The following is a 23,988-nucleotide window of genomic DNA, read 5'->3' as shown; positions in this document are numbered from 1 at the left end:
AGGGTTAAAGACTCTTATTGTCATCGATTAACAGTTTCACGTGCTTCGGTGCTCAAAAGAATCTTTAAACAGACCGTAAGGTATTTTATCAGTGTTGAACGATCCCATAATATCTCGCAAGGTGGCGTGGGTATCTGCCATCCCGTCATGGCCACCTGGACCTGGCCCACCATTCGGCTTCTGTCAACAATAAGAGATTTCATTATCAGCATCAAAGTTTTTTTTTAATTAATGTTCTCAAACGGATTTTGCTGCAACAAGGGTGGTGACATTTGCTATTAGAAAGATTTTATTTGAGCCTACATTTAGTTTGAAGGTTTTGAACTTGCTTGCTTAATTGTCCAGGCAAGGCGTCACCTTCATGTTTAATACTAAATTTTTTAATAATAAAACGTCTACGGTGTAGATATATATTAAAAAAAGAGAAAATAAACACTGTTTTAAATGTCAAAATACTTCATAATTAACAAAGACATCCAGGAAAAAGCCAGTCAAATGCCATAAATTTAGTCTACTGCATTAACCTAGAATTTGCCTCTGGAAGAATAGAAGATTTTTATCGACGCTAGTGACCGGGTCCTACCTCAATCCGTCGCCTGAGTTCTAAGGTGCCGTCACCGGTCGCCTTGTCTATGGTATTCGGTGGTTCTTTTTCATCGTTCAACGGTTTGGCGCAGGTCACAACAGCCAGGATGGCAAGTATCAGAAGTTGATTCTTCATGATTCTGTACGGCGGAAAACAAAGTTAAGGAGTTAAAAACACAATCAATGTACAAATGACACAACGAGAGCAAAAATTAAATTTGAGGCAATGGGAAAATAACCTTAGCAATAAACACGTGTTGTCGTTGAAACAAAACAGGATTTAAAACCAAAATGGACCATATGTATATTATATCCGCTGTCATGGTGCAAATGATCACATGTACAAACTTCTAAATACATATTAGACAAACACCAATACATTCGCATTACAAATTGATATTATTCCAATGTACAACAGTACAATGCAGGAAGGCTACAGCCATTATAATATATAATTATGCTATCTGGTTGTTAATCAGAGACCTTCAATTTTATATACAATGAAAAGTTATTAGGTTATAGTCGGGTGTGTTAGGTAATTTTCCACAGTGTTAAAATATATCTTTGTTAAAATCGTCCTAATAATTCATATTTCTACAGCTTAGTGAAAAAATTATATTTACAATCGATGGAAAAATCATGCAGACTATTTTAGATACTGAATGTGTGAATCGGAGAAATTTCTACGGACAGACGTTGTGAATCGAGGTACAAAGAAATAATCCCGTCCTGTTCTCTGCATGTAGAAATTATTGAACACTTATATATATATATGACATGGTGTGGTACTACATAGTTCAGCTTCATTAATTTAATTTCATTAATACGAATCAGTCCATCTGTTCAAGAAAATCTTGGACCATTAGTTAAAAAGTGGACTTTTGAGCCTTGTGGGTTTTTTCCGAAACCCCCTGGCTACCGCCATGCACTCTACCTCACTCACACACACACACACACACACACACAAACACACACACACACACACACACACACACACACACACACACATACACACATACACACACACACACACACACATGTACATTCATGACTCACAAAAATACACACATTCTCTCCATCATACACACACTAACACCAACACACACATCAACACATACTAATTCAAACACTGACTCACACACACACAAAACACAACTTAAACCTCTGCCTAAAGCCTTTACAGCTTACAATAGTCACAATAATGACAATTATTGTGACTATAATAACGCCAAAGATACTGTCATGTGCCATTCTCAACAAAAACTAAGGTTTCTATCAGCTGTAAGAAAACACTGTTTCCACAATTTGCAAATTTCTTAAAAATAATGTACATCATATATACAGTAATACAAGTATAACATTTGTATATGAACTAAGCCATATCTTTTCTACAGAAGAATTTGTAGTTTTCTTACTTAAAGGAAACCTGTCCGATTTCTGTTATTAAAAGGAAAGAAGACGTCGCTTTTAGTTTGATTACTTAACCTTTTTTTCCTAAAGCACCTCGTTCTACTCAGAATTTCTGCATATTTATTTTGCTTTTATCGGTAGCAGTACAGTAAGATTTTGTTTTAATTTCATTCAAGGAAAACGTAACCATCGGACAAACCTAAAAGATTTTCAAAAAACTGTCCACTGCAGATGAAATATAGGATACGTCTTTTTGGTGCACATAGTTGTGTTTTCTGCCAATAGAAGTCAGCAGAGGCACACCGGTGCAATGAATTATTCAAAGCGTAGCAGGCCTCCAATGAATTGCTCATATTTTAATAGAAAACGGTACAATGTGGCAAGGCTACAGCCATTGTGTTTACCTGGTAGCTAACAATAGACCTCCTCATCTCTATACAATGAAAATTGATAAGGTTATAGTGAGGTCTGTAATTTTCTACAGAGGTGTTGTGTTAACAGCTCGAAGAAATATGATGTTAGTAAAATTCTCCTAAAATTTTTATTTTCACAACTTCTTGAAATTATTCTACTTTGAAGCAATATATCCTGGAAACTATTTCAGATACTGAATGTGTAGATTTTACAAAAAAAATATTTCCCTTTCTCTTGCGTATAAAATTATTTAGCATTCACGGAAATTTCGCAATGGAGTAAATTGTACATGAGCTTAACCTTAAAGTATGTTATTAAAGATATATACAGCCCAAGCAAAATAGTTTAGCTTTATAGAACACATTACAAGGTAAATTATAAAGTTAAATATAAAATGTTTAATACAGGTTTATAACTGTTGACCACGATAAAATCTACGACAAAAACCTTAACAGTGTGAATATTCTTGTCCCTTTCACAGCGATATCATTGGTCTTTTAAAATGTTGTAGGTACTGCATGTTTGTATTTTAACCTCTGAGCCGCAAAGTTTATACAAATCTTGATATACGTTTGCGTTAATTTTCAGGGACACACATAAACTCATGACTCACAAACATAGTCTCAGAGAAAAAAGTTGACAACAGCTGCACAAAGTACACCTACGTACGGAAAATCCATCTCATCTTCTGGTGCACCTATATTGATTTTTCTTTTTTAACTGGAATTTTTTTTCTGTACGTGCATGAAAAAGATGTAACTGTGTCTTGTGAACAAATAAGGCTTTCTTCATCGGAAATCTAGCCATCGTCTGTTATATTTTTTGGTGTGTCCAATATTTGAATTTAATTTACTGTTAGAGAAGATACAGTCCACACTCATCTAATTTATGATAAAATTTATGGCAGATTCTTTGCTGCAACGGAACACCCGTTTCAACGAAACAAACGTATCAAGTAGCATCCGCTACTATTAATACAGTAACAACAAATACCGGATACCACTTGAAACGTCTACAGTCCTGAAATCTATCCAATTGCTTATGCATTCCTTTTACTATTATACAACTTCTACTTCTAGGCCCGTACACGCTTAAACACTAATACTGAGCCAATATTCATGCCTCATTACAACCATAACCTTCTTGCCTGAGCTATAGTACGTTGCGTAGTATACTTACCCATTTCCTGTAAGGCAGTATTTTGTGCTGATTGAAACAAACGCGTGTAAACATGTTTTCGCCACTTATCATTCTATTTTGAAAGTAATTACCAGTGGAATGAAGATGGTATTGTAGACAGCTAACAAACCTTTAGACGATTCCCATTCAAGACAACGCTGCGGGAGAAATGTCTTCGATGCAAAAATGACCACAGTTATATTTGCAACCAATGTAAGTCAACATGGAAGCACCTGCGCAATGAATTATTCAAACTGTGGCAGGCATGGAGGATTAGCAGCTTATAAGGTACAATGCAAAGGGGCTGTGTTGTGAGACACAATATTTTGTACGCTAGATACAAATATTAGATAAATGCCTGCACACACGAAAAGTTGGTGAATGCAATTGGTATGCCTGTATCGTCATCATATTTTTATCATGCCTGTATATAACCATATATACATAACCCAGGGCCTTTTCATGTCACCATAAATTGTACCAGGCTGTTGGTATCATGAAAAAAAGTGTCCATTAACATCAAGCCTTATTAATGATATTCATAAAACTGTACATGTCCCTCTCTTAATTGAAATACTGCAGTAAACTATCAAATGAATGGTAAAAAAATTACACTACAGAATCGTAGAAACATGGCTGGTAGAGTCATTCTAGGTTGCAATCCCTACACACCTAATGAATACTTACTGTGCACATTGGGCTAAAATTGATAAAGAGAACAAAGCAGGGCTTGTTTTTAAGACACTCGCCCTATCTTAGATTAACTGTCCCAAAACATGACACAGAGAAAACGGCTGACAACAGCTCCACAAAGTACACCACATACGGAAAGAATCCTCCGTATTTTTATGTGCAGCTCTATAAAACTTCCTTTTATAATTCTAACTAAAACTATATAATTGTTACTATACGTGCATGAAAGATAGAGCTTGACAAACATATAAGGTTTTTATCATCCAAAATCTATCCATCGTTTGTTAAATATACATATGTTTTCTGCTTGAAGACCTTAACCCTCAACAGTACACCTTCCCGGACTGATTAATCTGTACACCTGGGGTCCGCGCGGACCCCAGAACAGTTTTTTGCTAATTTTTAGAAATTATCAACATGCTACCAGCTCAATTGCTTTGCAAACTGATGTGGGAACCTCTGTGTCCACATTACATACAAAAATCATACATTTTGAACTTTTTCTATTTTTTGGTGAAGAAAAGAAGACAAGAAGAAATACCCGATTTTTAAACCCATTTCAGACTGAAGGGGCTTTTGAGGCCCAACTTTGATCTCAGATAGCGGCTAAACGGCTTGCGCTAGAAGTATCAAATTTGGAGACCTTTCCTAAAATGTCTCTGGAAAAAAGTTCATATTAGTTTAATACTAGTAAGTTGATGTTTTTTTGTGTTGCCATGGCAACGGGTTTCTAGCAGGCAGTTTTTTTGAAAATAGAAGTAATTTTGGTTTAAACATAAAAATTTTCTGAGTTTTATATTAAATTACACTTCTTTTCCAACATTAATAACATCTTACATAATTAAATATAAGTTAAATCATTTAATATGCATAGAATATGCTAATTTGATGACGTCATTGGTCAAAATCCAATATGGCGGACTATATTATTAGCTCTGACATCATATGACGTCATAATTACACCAAAGTTATTAAAATTTAATTCTATTACTACACCATTCTCTGAAAACTTGGTAGACATACGATGAGTGCATAAAAACATATAAAAACGGAAATAAGGTAATGTATAAGAACGCCAGTGTGTCCATTATGATCGAAAGCCGGCTGGGGTCCGCGCGGACCCCAAAAGAAAATCAGATATAATTTTTTTTATAAATGGTAGAAACGGAGTTTTCTGCACTGTATTGAGAGACAACTTTGTGGGTGACAATTACCTAAAATTTCAGAGAAAAAATCTTTAGAAACAAAAAAGATATTACAGAATATATAGTGCTGGGGTCCGCGCGGACCCCAGGTGTACTGTTTAGGGTTAAATTTTTCAAGTTATCAAGAAATTGTTGCAACCTTTTTTGCATTATGATATTCTTATCAATAAACAAACTTTACTGATCGACAACATGCACATGACTGTTTCTCTCTCCTCTAACTTTCACGCTATCAAAATAATGTATTGATGTTTATTATTAATGTAGCAATTTTCAAAAACAGTGGCTATCGCCCTCCTCAACAACAACTACGGCTTCTACAATTTAGAGGATAACGATGCCATTTCAGTATACTCCTGTCAAAAGAATTACTTAAGATGCATATCCGTAAAATTACCAGGAATTTACATTTTGAAGAAAATTATATCATCATTTCTTTCTAAACAAGATTTTGATATTTTATGTTAGCAGAAAATACTTAAGCACCCTCCATTTTATACGGAGTCGGGACGCAATTCTTTTTATTGGATTACTGTCAATCCAGTTTTTTTTTCCAATAATGTCTAGTTCTACTTAGAATTATTGGTTAAACACCATGTCTGCATATTTTGTTTTTACAGTAGCACTTCAGTCTGTTTTTTTTCATTTCACTTAATATGAACAATTTCAATGTGATTGCTGTGCAAGGCAAACAAGACCATCATACAAACCTTTAGAAGATTGTCGAACAACAGTCCACTGCAGATGAAAAATAGGATACGTCTCCTTGGTGCACATGTCAACATAGTAGTGTTTTTTTGCCAATAGAAGTCAGCCGACACACACCCGTACAATGAATTATTCATACTGTAGCAGGCCTCAAGAATGAATTGCTCATATTCCAATCTAAAACAGTACAATGCGGCAAGGCTGCGGCCATTATGTTTACCTGGTGGCTAACAATAGACCTTCTCATCTCTATACGATGAAAATTGATTAGGTTATAATGAGGTCTGTAATTTTCCACAGAGGTGTTGTGTTTACAGCTCGTCGAAATAGGGTGTTGTTAAAATTCTCCTAAAATTTTATTTTCACAACTTCTTGAAATTATTCTACTTTGAAACTATTTCAGATACTGAATTTATAGATCTTGCTAAAAATAATCTTGCCCTTTCTCTTGCGTATAAAATTATTTAGCATTCACGGAGATTTTGCAATTGAGTAAATTGTACACGAGCTTAACCTTAAAGTATTTTATTAAAGATACAGCCTAAGCAAAATAGTTTAGCTTTATAGAACACATTACAATGTAAATTATAAAGTTAAATATAAAAATGTTTAATACAGGTTTGTAACTGTTGACCACGATAAAATCTACGACAAAAACCTTAACAGTGTGAATATTCTTGTCCCTTTCACAGCGATATCATTGTTCTTTTAAAATGTTGTAGGTACTGCATGTTTGTATATTTAACCTCTAAGCCGCAAAGTTTATACAAATCTTGATATACGTTTGCGTTATTTTTCAGGGACACACATAAACTCATGACTCACAAACATAGTCTCAGAGAAAAAGAGTTGACAACAGCTGCACACTGAAGTACACCTACGTACGGAAAATCCATCTCATCTTCTGGTGCACCTGTATTGATTTTCCTTTTTTAACTCGAATCTTTTTTCTGTACGTGCATGAAAAGCATGTACTTGTGTCTTGTCAACAAATAAGGCTTTCTTCATCGGAAATCTAGCCATCGTCTGTTATATTTTTTGGTGTGTCCAATATCTGAATTTCATTTACTGTTAGAGAAGATACAGTTCACACTCATCTAATTTATGTTAAAATTTATGGCAGATTCTTTGCTGCAACGGAACACCCGTTTCAACGAAACAAACGTATCAAGTAGCATCCGCTACTTTTAATACAGTCACAACAAATACCGGATACCACTTGAAACGTCTACAGTCTTGAAATCTATCCAATTGCTTATGTATTCCTTTTTACTATTATACAACTTCTACTTCAAGGCCCCTATACGCTTAAACACTAATACTGAGCCAATATTCATGCCTCATTACAACCATAACCTTCTTGCCTAAGCTATAGTACGTTGCGTACTATACTTACCCATTTCCTGTAAGGCAGTATTTTGTGCTGATTGAAACAAACGCGTGTACACATGTTTTCGCCACTTATCATTCTATTTTGAAAGTAATTACCAGTGGAATAAAGATGGTATTGTAGACAGCTAACAAACCTTTAGACGATTCCCATTCAAGACAACGCTGCGGGAGAAATGTCTTCGATGCAAAAATGACCACAGTTATATTTGCAACCAAAGTAAGTCAACATGGAAGCACCTGTGCAATAAATTATTTAAACTGTGGCAGGCATGTAGGATTAGCAGCTCATAAGGTACAATGCAAAGGGGCTGTGTTGTGAGCCACAATATTTTGTACGCTAGATACAAATGTTAGATAAATGCCTGCACACACGAAAAGTTGGTGAATGCAATTGGTATGCCTGTATCGTCATCATATTTTGATTATGCCTGTATATAACCATATATACATAACCCAGGGCCTTTTCATGTCACCATAAATTGTACCAGGCTGTTGGTATCATAAAATGAGTGTCCATTAACAGCAAGACTTATTAACGATATACATAAAACTGTACGTGTCCTTCTCTTAATTGAAATACTGCAGTAAACTATCAAATGAATGGTAAAAAATTACACTATAGAATCGTAGAAACATGGCTGGTAGAGTCATTCTAGGTTGCAACCCCTACACACCTAATGAATACTTACTGTGCACATTGGGCTAAAATTGATACAGAGAACAAAGCAGGGCTTGTTTTTAAGACACTCGCCCTATCTTAGATTAACTGTCCCAAAACATGACACAGAGAAAACGGCTGTCAACAGCTCCACAAAGTACACCACACAAGGAAAGAATCCTCCGCATTTTCATTTGCAGCTCTATAAACCTTCATTTCATAATTTTAACCAAAACTATATAATTGTTACTGTATGTGCATGAAAGAAAGAGCTTGACAAACATATAAGGTTTTTATCATCGAAAATCTATCCATCGTTTGTTAAATATATATATATGTTTTCTGCTTTAAGACCTTAAAATTTTCAAGTTATCAAGAAATTGTTGCAAACTTTTTTGCATTATCATATTCTTATCAATAAACAAACTTTACTGACAACATGCACATGACTGTTTCTCTCTCCTCTAACTTTCACGCTCTCAAAATAATGTATTGATGTTTATTATTTTTGTAGCAATTTTCAAAAACTGTGGCTATCGCCCTCCTCAACAACAACTACGGCTTCTATAATTTAGAGGATATCGATGCAATTTCAGTATACTCCAGTCAAAAGAATTACTTAAGATGCATCCGTAAAATTACCAGGAATTTACATTTTGAAGAAAATTATATCATCATTTCTTTCTAAACAAGATTTTGTTATTTTATGTTAGCAGAAAATGCTTAAGCACCCTCCATTTTAAACGGAGTCGGGACGCAATTCTTTTTATTAGATTACTGTCAATCCAGTTTTTTTTTCCAATAAGGCATAGTTCTACTTAGAATTATTGGTTAAAGACCATGTCTGCATATTTTGTTTTTACAGTAGCACTTCAGTCTGTTTTTTTTTTCATTTCACTTAATATGAACAATTCCAATGTGATTGCTGTGCAAGGCAAACAATACCATCATACAAACCTTTAGAAGATTGTCGAACAACAGTCCACTGCAGATGAAAAATAGGATACGTCTCCTTGGTGCACATGTCAACATAGTAGTGTTTTTTTGCCAATAGAAGTCAGCCGACACACACCCGTACAATGAATTATTCATACTGTAGCAGGCCTCAAGAATGAATTGCTCATATTCCAATCTAAAACAGTACAATGCGGCAAGGCTGCGGCCATTATGTTTACCTGGTGGCTAACAATAGACCTTCTCATCTCTATACGATGAAAATTGATTAGGTTATAATGAGGTCTGTAATTTTCCACAGAGGTGTTGTGTTTACAGCTCGTCGAAATAGGGTGTTGTTAGAATTCTCCTAAAATTTTTATTTTCACAACTTCTTGAAATTATTCTACTTTGAAACTATTTCAGATACTGAATTTATAGATCTTGCTAAAAAATAATCTTGCCCTTTTTCTTGCGTATAAAATTATTTAGCTTTCACGGAGATTTTGCAATTCAGTAAATTGTACATGAGCTTAACCTTAAAGTATTTTATTAAAGATACAGCCTAAGCAAAATAGTTTAGCTTTATAGAACACATTGCAATGTAAATTATGAAGTTAAATATAAAATGTTTAATACAGGTTTGTAACTGTTGACCACGATAAAATCTACGACAAAAACCTTAACAGTGTGAATATTCTTGTCCCTTTCACAGCGATATCATTGTTCTTTTAAAATGTTGTAGGTACTGCATGTTTGTATATTTAACCTCTAAGCCGCAAAGTTTATACAAATCTTGATATACGTTTGCGTTATTTTTCAGGGACACACATAAACTCATGACTCACAAACATAGTCTCAGAGAAAAGAGTTGACAACAGCTGCACACTGAAGTACACCTACGTACGGAAAATCCATCTCATCTTCTGGTGCACCTGTATTGATTTTCCTTTTTTAACTCGAATCTTTTTTCTGTACGTGCATGACAAGCATGTACTTGTGTCTTGTCAACAAATAAGGCTTTCTTCATCGGAAATCTAGCCATCGTCTGTTATATTTTTTGGTGTGTCCAATATCTGAATTTCATTTACTGTTAGAGAAGATACAGTTCACACTCATCTAATTTATGTTAAAATTTATGGCAGATTCTTTGCTGCAACGGAACACCCGTTTCAACGAAACAAACGTATCAAGTAGCATCAGCTACTTTTAATACAGTCACAACAAATACCGGATACCACTTGAAACGTCTACAGTCCTGAAATCTATCCAATTGCTTATGTATTCCTTTTACTATTATACAACTTCTACTTCTAGGCCCCTACACGCTTAAACACTAATACTGAGCGAATATTCATGCCTCATTACAACCATAACCTTCTTGCCTAAGCTATAGTACGTTGCGTACTATACTTACCCATTTCCTGTAAGGTAGTATTTTGTGCTGATTGAAACAAACGCGTGGAAACATGTTTTCGCCACTTATCATTCTATTTTGAAAGTAATTACCAGTGGAATGAAGATGGTATTGTAGACAGCTAACAAACCTTTAGACGATTCCCATTCAAGACAACGCTGCGGGAGAAATGTCTTCGATGCAAAAATGACCACAGTTATATTTGCAACCAATGTAAGTCAACATGGAAGCACCTGTGCAATAAATTATTCAAACTGTGGCAGGCATGGAGGATTAGCAGCTCATAAAGTACAATGCAAAGGGGCTGTGTTGTGAGCCACAATATTTTGTACGCTAGATACAAATATTAGATAAATGCCTGCACACACGAAAAGTTGGTGAATGCAATTGGTATGCCTGTATCGTCACCATATTTTGATCATGCCTGTATATAACCATATATACATAACCCAGGGTCTTTTCATGTCACCATAAATTGTACCAGGCTGTTGGTATCATGAAAAAAAGTTTCCATTAACAGCAAGCCTTATGAATGATATACATAAAACTGTACATGTCCCTCTCTTAATTGAAATACTGCAGTAAAAAATTACACTACAGAATCGTAGAAACATGGCTGGTAGAGTCATTCTAGGTTGCATCCCCTACACACCTAATGAATCCTTACTGTGCACATTGGGATGGAATTGATAAAGAGAACAAAGCAGGGTTTGTTTTTAAGACACTCGCCCTATCTTAGATTAACTGTCCCAAAACATGATACAGAGAAAACGGCTGTCAGCAGCTTCACAAAGTACACCACATACGGAAAGAATCCTCCGTATTTTCATGTGCAAATCAAATCGTAGCCAGCTAACAAACCTTTAGACGATTCGCATTCAAGACTACGCTGCGGGAGAAATGTCTTCGATGCAAAAATGACCACAGTTATATTTGCAACCAATGTAAGTCAACATGGAAGCACCTGTGCAATAAATTATTCAAACTGTGGCAGGCATGGAGGATTAGCAGCTCATAAGGTACAATGCAAACGGGCTGTATTGTGAGCCACAATATTTTGTACGCTAGATACAAATATTAGACAAGAGTTCCGAGATCTCATACCTCCATGAAATATGGGCTTTGTCCTCATTAATTATGCAAATAACCTCTACATTAACATAATATATGCATAGCGATGCAAACCTTTAAGTAACTTACACATGTTACTAGGTTTAAAATTCCCATTATTCACCAATAAGGATTCACAGAATGTTCACATTAATTATGCAAATTAGGTCATCATTTGCATAATTGGTATTTGTTGATGTTCCGCCTGCCACAGATTTACATAGATTACATGTATAGCAGTACCATTATATGAAACACTGTAATTATAGAATTTCCTCATTAATTATGCAAATTTAGTCCTCATCTGCATAATTTGCATTCAATCATGTACAACTGCCAATCAGGTACCTATCCATAAAATTATGACGTTGTGGCCTGATTAGCTTGATGAAGTCTCCCACATAAAATAACGATCCAAACAAATGGAACAACTACTGGCAGCTTTATTACACAGATAAAATGATATACTAGTACATGTATGTAATTATGCTAAAGCCTAAATATTCCTGTAAAGTGTAAACTGTGCCTTACAACCTTGAAAGAAATTAGGGTAACACAAGTTTGCGTTTGAAATAAATTTCAACGTGATTGTTGTGTGTATTAATCTATGTGAGCTACATTGAAAGTTGATGAATAGTTGAAACAAAGACAATATCTAGCAGGTTGATATAAACGTTTCTTCTCTTAACTTCCCCAAACCCACATATTTTGAAAAGGTGGGGCATTACGTCTTCCATGGTTTACAGATGAGAAGTCAAACCCTTCAGACATAGTTTTAGACATAGTTATAGTTCTAGACAGCTACCTTTATCATGTAGACTTTAGTTATTTTATACTCTATTTCATTGTTCTTTTATGTTTTATAATTTGCAATTAGTCTCCGGGCACGAATTTTCAAAAAAAACTTATCGGTTAATATTGTTTCCAAAAAAGTTATCACTGGAATGGTGTCGTTAGTAACTTTCTGATTCGTCGAAAGCTAGCATTTTAGTGTTAACGAATTATAGTAGGCCTTTTTCAAATTATGTAATTGGTTAATATACTATTAGTGTCTGCTAAAGATTTGGAGTACTCTATCTATCTGACGGTGACTTTTCTAACACTACCAACCTATACTTTCATCGCCATTCTGTTCTCTTAGCCATTTCATGAGCGGCTGAAAATATTCCAAAATGGCGGATGCCGCCATCTTGTTCTGACCGGTCATGACCTTCATGGCTTCTGGCCAGGGTTGGCTGTTTCCCATCCGCAGCATCTCACTGTAACAGATGACAGAGGAGACATGGACTTACATTAAAGACCAAATGACACACACAAAAAATCCGTAAAATACATACAAATATCGGAAGTGTACATACAATATAGTCACTTGAAGTTTGATCCAATCATGAAGACTGAGAAATTGAGCTTGTACGGCCTTCTAAAAGTGAATTTTGGAGACTCTCCAGCAAGCTTCCCAATTGCCCACTTCGGGCATCCCTATTTCCACCTCTATGGTTTATTTTTGCATTTCAATGCTTTTTCCTGACCTGACATGACTGGGTGACATCAGGTCAGGAAAACATATAAACTCACACCACTTTATATTACTGACAGGAAACTCTATCCGCCACTCAAAAATCAAAACCAAAGCATGTCCAGGACAAAAGATACAAAAAACCGGAAGTTCTGCTGCAGTACCAAGGCCAGCCCAAAATCGACCTTGACCTTTGCCTACCCAACACCTACCAACATACCAAATATCATTACAATCCATCGAAAGGTTCAAAAGTTATGCTGGCCCCAAATGTGCGGAAATTTAAACACAAACACACACACAGACAGACACGCCAAAAACAATACCTCCATTTTTCATGGAGGTAACAAAAGGTAACAAAAGGTCAATGCCAGGTGCGATGCGTGTGTCACATGTTAGAACGAGCTTCCTGAATAGGTAGGAGGTAACTATAGCTGACCAGCCACTGTGGGAGCGGACGTAAACTAACCAGGCCGTAGTATGTTTCACCAGGCACCCAGAATCTCATGACCCTTACCGTAGTCTGTCCCCAGCTTGAGATGACCCGTAGATGTCACACTTATGGAGCTGGCCGTGTGGATACCCCGCCTCTCTACACAGGGACTCGTGGAACTGGAACTGGATAATGTAGCTGACAAAGTACCTGGGGAAGATTTGGGGTTAGCAAAAACGCTGACGGCCCAACGGACATACACGGAACTACGAAGACCCACAATGACTTCCATACACCTTTTTCGCGAGCCTTCCACACCGCGCTTTCTAGGGATATACCTTCCATTCACCTCTTCCGCGGTCCTGCCATACCGCGCTGCCAAGGGATATACCTTCAGGTCAAAGGTGTGGAAGGGCCACGGAAGAGGTGTATGGAAGTGTCGTTGTGGGCCTTCGTACAGAACGGTTCTGTGTTCCATAGGGATGAAGCTTCGGAGCTGATATAGTCGTTAAAAACACATTGAAATACAATTAACCGTCCAAATGTATGTTATTTTCCAAACAGTTCTGTTACTAGAAGATTCTTTCAACAGTGACAAGTTTAAAGGGTAAAGATACTGACCTCCGAATTTTCGATGACTATCAGTCCATCTTGGTCACGGAAAATTTGGAGGTCAGTATCTTTACCCTTCAAACTTGTCATTGTTGAAAGAATCTTCTAGTAACTGTATATATATATATATATATATATATACGTGACGAATGAATCTCTTCAACGACAAACAATTCTGTTCCTGAAATTTGAAAAAAATGTATAACTTTATATGAGATCAAAAATTATAGACTACTCAAATCGTCAAATCATAACTTTGTTCATGTAAAATGTTACTTGATTGACCTCATCATGGCGAACCCGTAGACAATGTGAAACTTGGACCCAGCATCGAAGTCTTCTTCTGTTCTCGGCACAGGGGGTGACAGTCCCTGGTACTCCAACCTGTCGACATGGATAAGTTGTACTTGTGACGAATATTTCAAACAATGCACACAACAAAGATTAGGCCAAACAAGTAATTTTTATGGATGACATCAGCACGCGCATTGATTTTCGCCTGATTTTAGAAAATAAAAAACAAGAAATTTTATTGCCATTTGATAGTAATCCACATATCGAAAATGAGCCTTGTCATGCTGTAATGGGTAGATAAACATGAAGAGAGGAGACAAGACAAGGCTCTGATTTATTGTTTTGACTTTTACTTTGATGCAGTGATGTATTTCATTCCTTTCATATGTTCCCACTGAATCAAACCAATTTGTACAATGATTGAAAACTTTCCTTTTTCAAAGTTGTTTCAGTGGCAATGGATGTTGTGATAGTTGGCAATAAAGTTAGCACATCCATCGTTTCTTGTTTAACAGGGTTTATGATGTCATAATTTGTAAATATAGGAATCTTGTTTTTTTGGCCCGCTTTGTTTTTTTCGTCCTCTCGCATTAGATTTGGAGTCTGCGGAGGATGTCATCCATAAAATTTACATACTTTGGCCTTATTTACTTATTAGCTTTCGAGATGCACTCTGTATATTAAGTTAAAATTAAGTTTGACAAGAAAGGGTATGTTCTACTGTGTTCGTGAAGATATTCAAACGCCACCTACGTATTTCCTTTTTGATTGAAGGTTTCCACCAAGCCCTGTAACATGTGAGCAGAGGTTTTGTCCATTCTGTCCCAATGATATTGAAGACTATATAACGATAAACACACAAACCTTCTCTCCGCTTGCTCAACAGAATGTGTTACATTTGATGCTATAGATAAATTTAATTTCATCCTAGAAGGTACGAGATAACCCTTACTGTGTACAAATATGTAAATTACACAAGCAGTTAATGTTTAGACCTTAGAACAAGTAGTATTAGTTTACTCATCTATTGTTTTGTACGTAGGTTAATTTTGTTGTGCCCATGAATTTGCCTGTATGTCTACGTGTAGTTTTAGACCCTACGAATGTCGCTGTACTTTTGTCAAGTATACTCTGATGGCACATGGTATGCAACAGTGCGGTCACAATCGGCAACGGGCGTTGTGTTGCATACCGAGACCTTGCACATGCACATGGACGTGTGAAATTGCCAAGGGACAACTTCAGAATGCAAAAGATCTCTTTCTGTCCAGATGTCAATGGACCGGCTAATCTTTTCGGAAACTATGGCACATTAAATCTATTACCGATCACACTTAGAGGACAAGGTCGGGGGCACACCTAACATCCAAAGCACGTCGTACGGGAAAACGTTTTTGATCCATTGTTTTACCGATCGCACTGCACAGAACTACCTTCTAACAGTGTAGTTCATACCTACAATGGCCGATTTTTCTCACCAAACCGACTCAATCTATCACATCTTTGGGCCACACCAATTTGATTTGCTGGTTCTCGGATTTTTTCATAAAAATATGAAGCGACAGGGCGAAAAAAAATCAAAATAAAAACAGGCCTAGGCATGCTACGATAGGAGCCATGAAGTCAACCCAAAAGGCTGGGCTAATATTTAAAACAATGAATTTTGAACTTTTATTCAAACCCCACTGCATTGATAGATGTAGGAACTATGAAGAAAGGGATTTTCCTCGGCTGTTGTGGGCAAAATATGAGCATTTTTAGTTGATTCAGAACCAGAATCTTTTTATTTTTATTTTTTGCAAATCAGACAAAAATGAAGAGCTGAGTCCGAGAACCAACAAATTAAATTGGTGTGGCCTTATCAGTGCCTTTTTCGGAAAATAAAACGTGACATTACCTATATGTAGCTGAAGGTTAGACACCCAGGTAATAAGATACGCAAGAACAGTTTCTCAACTAACTGGATATGATTTTGGAAATTGATCTTCCAATTTGAAAAAAAAAATGTCTCCTTCAGGATCATTTTTTGTACTTTAGCTACACGAAATTGATATGATCTGGCCCTACCCCATGTGACCCAATCTCACGTGACGGCCTCTTCTGTTTTCAGTTTGGCTAACACAGCGACGTTTTTTGTTCGCTCTCAAATATTATCGTTTTCTCCTCGTGGAGCAGCATTGGGGTAGGCTATGTTCAGTATACCGAAGACCTGACTCGGAAACAGCTCAGATTCAGCATCCTCTGTCCCTACCCCTCGGTAACTCTCCAGCCCCTCATCACACAGTTGCCAGAGACGGGGATCGCGCCAAGAGTGAACCCCCTTCGTGAGTCGCCACAACATCCGAGCAAGACAAGAGAGCTGCCCTTGACCAGGCCGTCCGGTTCCCGCCAGTACGAAGTTCGTGATCTGCGGGCTGACAAGGAGTCGGTGCGGGATGTAGCCTGCGTTACACAAGCTCTCGGTCGGAGGTTAATGACCCCCACCCCAAGTGGGGGCGGCAACTTCGGGGCGGCCGGCCGCCAGGAGCGCGATTAGTCAGGCCAGTGCGGGAGGTGGATACGTTACTCGAGGAAATGATGCATTCTCCGCCCAGAGTTTCGAGAAAGACTGCGTTTCCAGGCAAGCGTGCTTCTTCCTCGGGTTCAGACGGCAGCGTTCACAGGGGATCGGATTTCACGCGCAGCCATGGCCAGCACCGCCATCGAGATCACAGGGAGCAGTCTGACAGAAAGTCGCGCAGCAGTACCAGGAAACCGAGAGAGAAGACTGTTTCTAAACGCGCGTCGAAGGACTTCGTCGACTCCTGTTCCAGCACGAGCCCGCCCGCACGTCCGTCGAAGTCGCGCAGCAGCGCCAGGAAACGGAGAGAGAAATCGGTATATAAACACACGTCGAGGTATTGCGTCGACTCTACTTCGGACACAAGCCCGGCCTCACGTTCGTCGAAGTCGCGAAGCAGCGCCAGGAAACCGAGAAAGGAGTCTGTTTCTAAACGTGCGTCGAGGGATTGCGTCGACTCTACTTCGGACACAAGCCCGTCCGCCCGTCCGTCGAGGTGGCGCAGCAGTGCCAGGAAACCGAGAAAGATGAGTTGTCGTTGCCAATGTTCGTACACGGGTACGTGAAAGCCGTGATTGAGTCACATCGTCTCTCAGGGAAAGTTGATAGTAAATTGGCTCACATAGCAGACCTGATGTTTGATGCAGTATACTATGACTGGCCATAGTCCATAACATATTCCATTTATATTCCAATATCATATACAGTTGCTTGAGTAACTGTTTCTAGTACCTATGTGATAACCATATTACCTGAGTTTCCACCACTCCCTGTTGTACTCGTCTGCTGTGATTTTCCCACTGAAGACGCGGCTTTGCCAGGTGTCGATCATCACCCCCATGGCCAGGGCCGGGATCTTGTCCAGGGCCTGCCTCAGGAGGAAGTTGATCTCGCTTTCTGTGCGGACACATATATGGAATTTTATGTAGATACCTATGGGGTCATGAATTGATGTTGTGCAGCAGTGATGTACAAGTGGATTTCTATCACGTGGTGAACACGGGCGGGGCACGACCTGTCTTAGCCAATCACAGTGTAACCTTGATCCGCGCTAACCAATCGCAGTGCGTCTCCTAACATAATCATTTATCAGTACCTACGCCGTCAACTTTTATTCAGTGCACGGGAACTGAACTGAACTGTAAAATTCTGTATCGATATAGCCGGTATAACCGCCCTTCGGCGTAACACGCCTGCTTTTTTCAGCCAAATTCTATCATTCTTCCTTCTGAACACTAAGGCCACAGCAAGTAAATTTAATGGATGACATTCTCCGCAGACTCCAAATCTAATCCGAGCGGGCGAAAAAAAACAAGGCGAGCCGAAAAAAACAAGGTTCCTACATTTTAAAATTTTGACTCAATCATTGTACAAATGGTTTTTATTCATTGCAGTGGGAACATCACATATACACAGCCAGCATCACATATCATTGCATCAAAGTAAGAAACAAAACATTAAATCTGACCCTTTTCTTGTCTTCCCTCTTCATAGTTATCTGTCACCCACCTTCCGGCATGGCAACAGACATCTTTGCCAATTTTCGGCATGTTCACCACTGTCAGAAGGCAACAATTTTTTTTCCAAAATCAGGTGAAAATTAATGCGCGCGCTGATGTCATCCATATAAATTACTTGCTATGGACTAATGATAGCTCTTGTTGCATGAGCGATGTGGTTTACCGTGTGTGTCCGGCCAGTCTGTCAGCAGCCCGACCGTGCGGAGGTGAGCGGGAGTCATGGCGGACAGCGATACGGTGTCTCCTACAGCCTCGTGGAACCCCGGGTTAGCGCCGTCCCTGTACAGCATAGGCTGGTCCTGTCCGTGAATATTAATACATTTATTATCTAGAAAGGTAACATTTGCAAACCAAATGCACAATGTTTACCTTCACATATGGTCTGCTCTGTTATTCCTACTTCCTTACTTACTTACAGTCAAACATGAGTCTAAATCACTCCTGCCATAAAATTGCAGTTTATGATATTGTTTTTGGTGTATATATTGTTGTATTTCCGTGTATATATGTGTCGTGGAACATGTGGTTTGTAACGTTACATCATCAGTATAGCGTTACCACTATAACGTTACAAACCACATATTAAAAAAATCATTCTCTATTTGTTGTCAGATTCACCCCATAGTAATTTAATCAACGTTGAGCATAAAATGCCCCAACACCTCAAAACACAGTGAAAAAACAAGCTGTTTAACGTCAACAGGATTATTCCGATGCCTTCCTGTCCTATGCAAATGAGGTTTAGACCCCTGTTTTCGCAATGCATTCTGGGGCTGGGAAACTTGTGAATATGGCACATACCTCGTACTGTAGGAAATACTGGATGTGGCCCAGTTCGTGATGGATCGTCCCAAGGAACTCGTGGTTGACCTCTGTGCACATCTTTACCCTGGTAATTATAACGAAACATTAGGTATCATTCAACAGATTGTAGAATACGTTTTCTACAGTTGTAATAGTTTTTACCGTATCGACGCGTTTTCTCAAAGTGTGTTTACTTTTCAAAAAGCAATGGATGAACAAAATGAAATAATAAAGTAGTTTAGTCTTCTCAAACTGGCTGGAGTTTTATAAATGCGATTATATTATTATTATTTTTTACCAAATAAAAATCCATTCAGTTTGAGAAGACTAAACTACTTTATTATTTTATTACCACCCTGGATGAGTAACCTTCACCAACGTATCAATGGATGAACAGTGTCAAAAAATACACAATTTGAATATTCAATTTTACTGGTGAGAAGGTGACGTGGTTTGTTGGGACTGACCTGACGTCGCTATGGTGGTAGAAGTCCCAGGATGTAGGATGACAGGAGACTTCCCTGTCGGCAGGACGGACGATCATAGACTTCTCCCAGAAAACCTACGTCATCAACGGGCGAGACAAACATCAATTCCCGAGTTTCCCATCCCCAGGATGCATTGCGAAAACGGGTCTAAACCAGCACGTCGGCAGAATGTACTGCGCCTGCGCAGAACCCTGGATTTTCACGGTTTTCGTTGGATTTTTGGTCAAGGTTGCATCAGAATTTTCACTGTTGCAGACGATATCTTTTACGACATAACATTTAAAACTACTGTCGGAATGCTAACCTTATATGAGCAAAACAACCTTATATGAGACGTTCTGCCCAAGTGCTATGTACAATACATTACGGGTTTTGCGCAGGTGCAATACGTTCTGCCGACGTGCTGTCTAAACCTCATTTGCGTAGGACAGGAAGGCATCGGAATGATCCTGGTGACGTTAAACAGCTTGTTTTTCCACTGTGTTTTGAGAAGTCGGGGCATTTTATGCTCAGCGTTAATTAAATTACTATGCGTTGAATCTGACAACAAATAGAGAATGAATTTTTTGGAATATGTGGTTTGTAACGTTATAGTGGTAACACTATACTGATGCTGTAACGTTACAAACCACATGTTCCATGTTAAAAAGAACACAAAAACTTCATTCTCTATTTGTTGTCAGACTCGGCCCATAGTAATTTAATTACCGTTGAGCATAAAATGCCCCAACACCTCAAAACACAGTGAAAAGCAAGCTGTTTAACGTCAACAGGATCATTCCGATGCCTTCCTGTTCTACGCAAATGAGGTTTAGACCCGTTTTCGCAATGCATTCTGGGGATGGGAAACTCGTGAGCTGAGTGCAGCAAAAAAATTGAAGGAGAAATTAAAGAGGAAAACAGTTGAATATGTTACCAGGTTTACAACAAGATTCGTCAGAGCAATAGCGTATTTCTTATGGTAACCTATGGTAAACAAATCGATGTTTACGGAAGGAAAACATATTGTTTTTGTTCAGTTTCTTCCTCTTCTTCTTCTCCAAACAGTGACCTCTGACCTGACTTGTTGATTTCTATCAACATGGTGACTGGTGTTGGGTTACAATTAAACATAATGTTGCAATTTCATGGTCTGCTCTGCTCCTGTCACCATATACTAGTAGTACATACATGTGAATGTGTTTGAGTAAGAATTAACAAAACAGACCATGTCCGAAGGTAAACATTATGCATTTGTTTTGCAAATGTTACTTCTCTAGTTTTTATTTAAAATTGTTTTCAAATATTTCCACATTGTCGAATTGTACACGAACAGACATACTAACCTCTGGTAATTCTCGCAAACCAATGGAAGTGAAGAACTTCTCTGCGATCTTGAACATGCGCAGTGGGTCATATCCCTTTTGCAACAGGACGGAAGTGACGTTCATATCCGGTTGGTCTGGGTAGGGTGCCACCAAATCGTAAATGTTGCTCCACCACTTGGCCCAAATGTTTCCTGAAACAGAAAATAATAATAATAATAAATGGTTTATTGGCCAAACATCAACCGTGCAATCGCAGCCTTATAGTGCTGAATTGATGCAGGGTTTACAATCACATAATACAAATGGTAATAATACACATAATAATACACATAATAATACACAAATAATACACATAATAATACACATGATATATATATGTTCCACCCACATTTTTGTGGAACTGTCGCAAGGGTCTGTGCGGTTGCCATTCGGCGCCACAAGGTGACCTCAATACGACTTTCCCCAACCGAAGCCGAAGGACACAAATCGGGCGCATGTCCAGACATGTTCCCGGTGCCACTAGGGATCGAACCCGGGTCTCCCCGGTTCACAGTCGAATGATCTACCACTACGCCACCCGACGCCACACACGTACAGTGATATTGCATTACATGGCTTGTTAGAATTATTTAGGCCATGTTGATTTGATTATATTGATGACATCCTCTGGCAACCCCAAAGCCGATGCGAGCGTGCAAATAAAAAAGTTTAGCATAAAAAAGTTGCCTTCATTATGACATCTACGTGGTCATGTAGGCTGAACAAATGACTAAACACAATTTCATTCGCGGCATTAGCAGCGTTTTTTGTTCAATATCTACGACTTATATTTGCTCATTTGCAGATGCATGCTTTGTACGATATACAGTATGGTCGAAAACTTTTTTTTTGTGAAACGAACGAAAATTCATGCCTGCGCGGATGTCATCCATAATATAATCATATCAACATAGCCTTATTTTGAAAAAGTACACAAACCCACAATAACTTTCATACTAATAAGGAAGACGTAGCTTTTTATCTCATTTATTTAGTAATTTTTTTCCACTGGAAAACGTGATAATTGAAAAAGTCTTGATAACTCTTTATCTAATAGTTATCCCTTTTTTCCATATAAGAATTCCATGTAAACATTATATGGAAAGCGTGGCGTCGGTGGCGCAACGGTTAGAGCGTTGGACTCGGAACCGAGAGGTCCCGGGTTCGATACTCACCGTGGGCCGACGTTGTGCCCTTGGGAAAGGCACTATACACGACTTCCCCACCTATACGGTGGAGTGACGCCCACCGAGCCTCTTAGGCTAATCTGTCTGTCAAGGTGCCAAAAACACCTTACGGATTTGGTGCGCCGATGTGACAACATCTTATATCTGCCACTGAGAGCCGTAAAATTATTATTATATATATTATATGGAAAAAATGAGATAACATGCCATTATGTCACAAATAGGTAAATATATCAAAGAATGTTTAGACCTTAGAACAAGTAGTATTAGTTGACCCACATATTGTTCTGTACGTAGGAAATTTTCGTTGTACCCATGTATAATTGTCTGTATATCTACATGTCTTTGACCTTACAAAAGTCGCTGTACTTTTTGTTGTGTCAATAAAGTTCTCATATAATGTCATTTTTTCCATATAAGCACAATATCTCATTTAATCTCCATATAGGGTTTGAATGGAATTCTTATATAGAAAAAAATGAGATAAGGACGTATTATTTTTTGCCATACGTGATGTTTCTTTGGTAAAAAAAATGACACAGCCTTTCAAAAACTACATATCACAAATTTTTAAGTTATCACGTTTTTCCCTTAGAACAAAAATGCGTACTAAATAAATGTGATAAATAATCAAGTCTACTAAGAATACTCAAAACTCGTCCACATACCACCAGTAGCAATTCTGCCAAACTACAAAGATGTAACAGTAAACGTTAATACCTAGTAAGTGTGCAGGTATTGGCCCCGTTGTTGAGACTTTGTCTTCCCCGTAGAAGCTGGCCAACCTCCTTCTGACGTACGCATGTAGCTGGACGTACAGCGGTCTGATCTCACTCCACAGGCCGTTGGCAACCTCCAGCAGGTTTTCTATCTCAAACGGCGCGCTAAGCAGTTCCCAGAAGTTACCAAATCCTGTGACAATGGAAAAAATATAACACATATAGTCACCATATCCACATAGAGTCACCCAGACATTTTGTTTCACTTGACACTGTAAGGATTTTAGACACCGAACAAGACTTTTTTGAGAGGGGTGAAGGAACATCAGGGATATACAGCAGGGCCCATCACCCTTCATTGAACCGCGACGGGGGTCGACATCGTCTACCAGATACCTTTGACCCAGTGTTGACGTCACACTTCAAAGAAGCCATGTGACAAACTTCACTGGGTCAGTCTACTGAGTAAGACCAGGGTGACTGGTCGAAAGCTCTAGGTGAGAGAATTTTTTGTGTTGGACCAAAAGTTTTAACTTTAAACAGACATCACACTAGTTATGTTTACCGAGGGAAAGCATATTGCTTTAACTTTTTATGGGTTCACCACACCACGAAGTGGTGTGGTGAAACCATATTGCTTTTTCTGATGTTTCTTCTTCTTCTTCTCCTCCTTCTCCTTCTCCTGCCATTTTTTAAATGGATTCAGCTTCTTCATTTTAGGGCCTAAGGTCCTGAAATTTGGTATGGAGGTACAGTGGGCAAATACCCCTAGGCGTTTTTTAAATATTGTGATACAGGCTTTTAG

General features: G+C 38.3%; 1 protein-coding gene and 1 pseudogene across 1 annotated transcript in view; both read right to left on the bottom strand.

The window, feature by feature from the left end:
* LOC109482373 overlaps nt 1–7,594 on the bottom strand; it is a 14,620-nt pseudogene extending 7,026 nt beyond the window's left edge.
* Nucleotides 7,595–12,553: 4,959 nt separating this feature from the next.
* LOC109482364 (angiotensin-converting enzyme-like) overlaps nt 12,554–23,988 on the bottom strand; it is a 23,135-nt gene continuing 11,700 nt past the window's right edge. The window contains exons 5-13 of the mRNA XM_019785060.1: nt 23,185–23,376; nt 21,257–21,429; nt 19,911–20,005; nt 19,441–19,528; nt 18,803–18,938; nt 17,872–18,016; nt 14,551–14,649; nt 13,738–13,863; nt 12,554–12,963 (exon numbers count right to left, since the gene is read on the bottom strand). Coding sequence (XP_019640619.1) covers nt 12,807–12,963; nt 13,738–13,863; nt 14,551–14,649; nt 17,872–18,016; nt 18,803–18,938; nt 19,441–19,528; nt 19,911–20,005; nt 21,257–21,429; nt 23,185–23,376 — 1,211 coding nt within the window. The 3' untranslated portion in view covers nt 12,554–12,806. The remainder of the gene's footprint in view (nt 12,964–13,737; nt 13,864–14,550; nt 14,650–17,871; nt 18,017–18,802; nt 18,939–19,440; nt 19,529–19,910; nt 20,006–21,256; nt 21,430–23,184; nt 23,377–23,988) is intronic.

Source organism: Branchiostoma belcheri, unplaced genomic scaffold, assembly GCF_001625305.1.
Source record: "Branchiostoma belcheri isolate BF01 breed outbred unplaced genomic scaffold, Haploidv18h27 scaffold11, whole genome shotgun sequence".
NCBI lineage: Eukaryota > Metazoa > Chordata > Leptocardii > Amphioxiformes > Branchiostomatidae > Branchiostoma > Branchiostoma belcheri.
The sequence above is the reverse complement of the archived record's forward strand: the minus strand, read 5'-3'. Positions and strand labels throughout refer to the sequence as shown.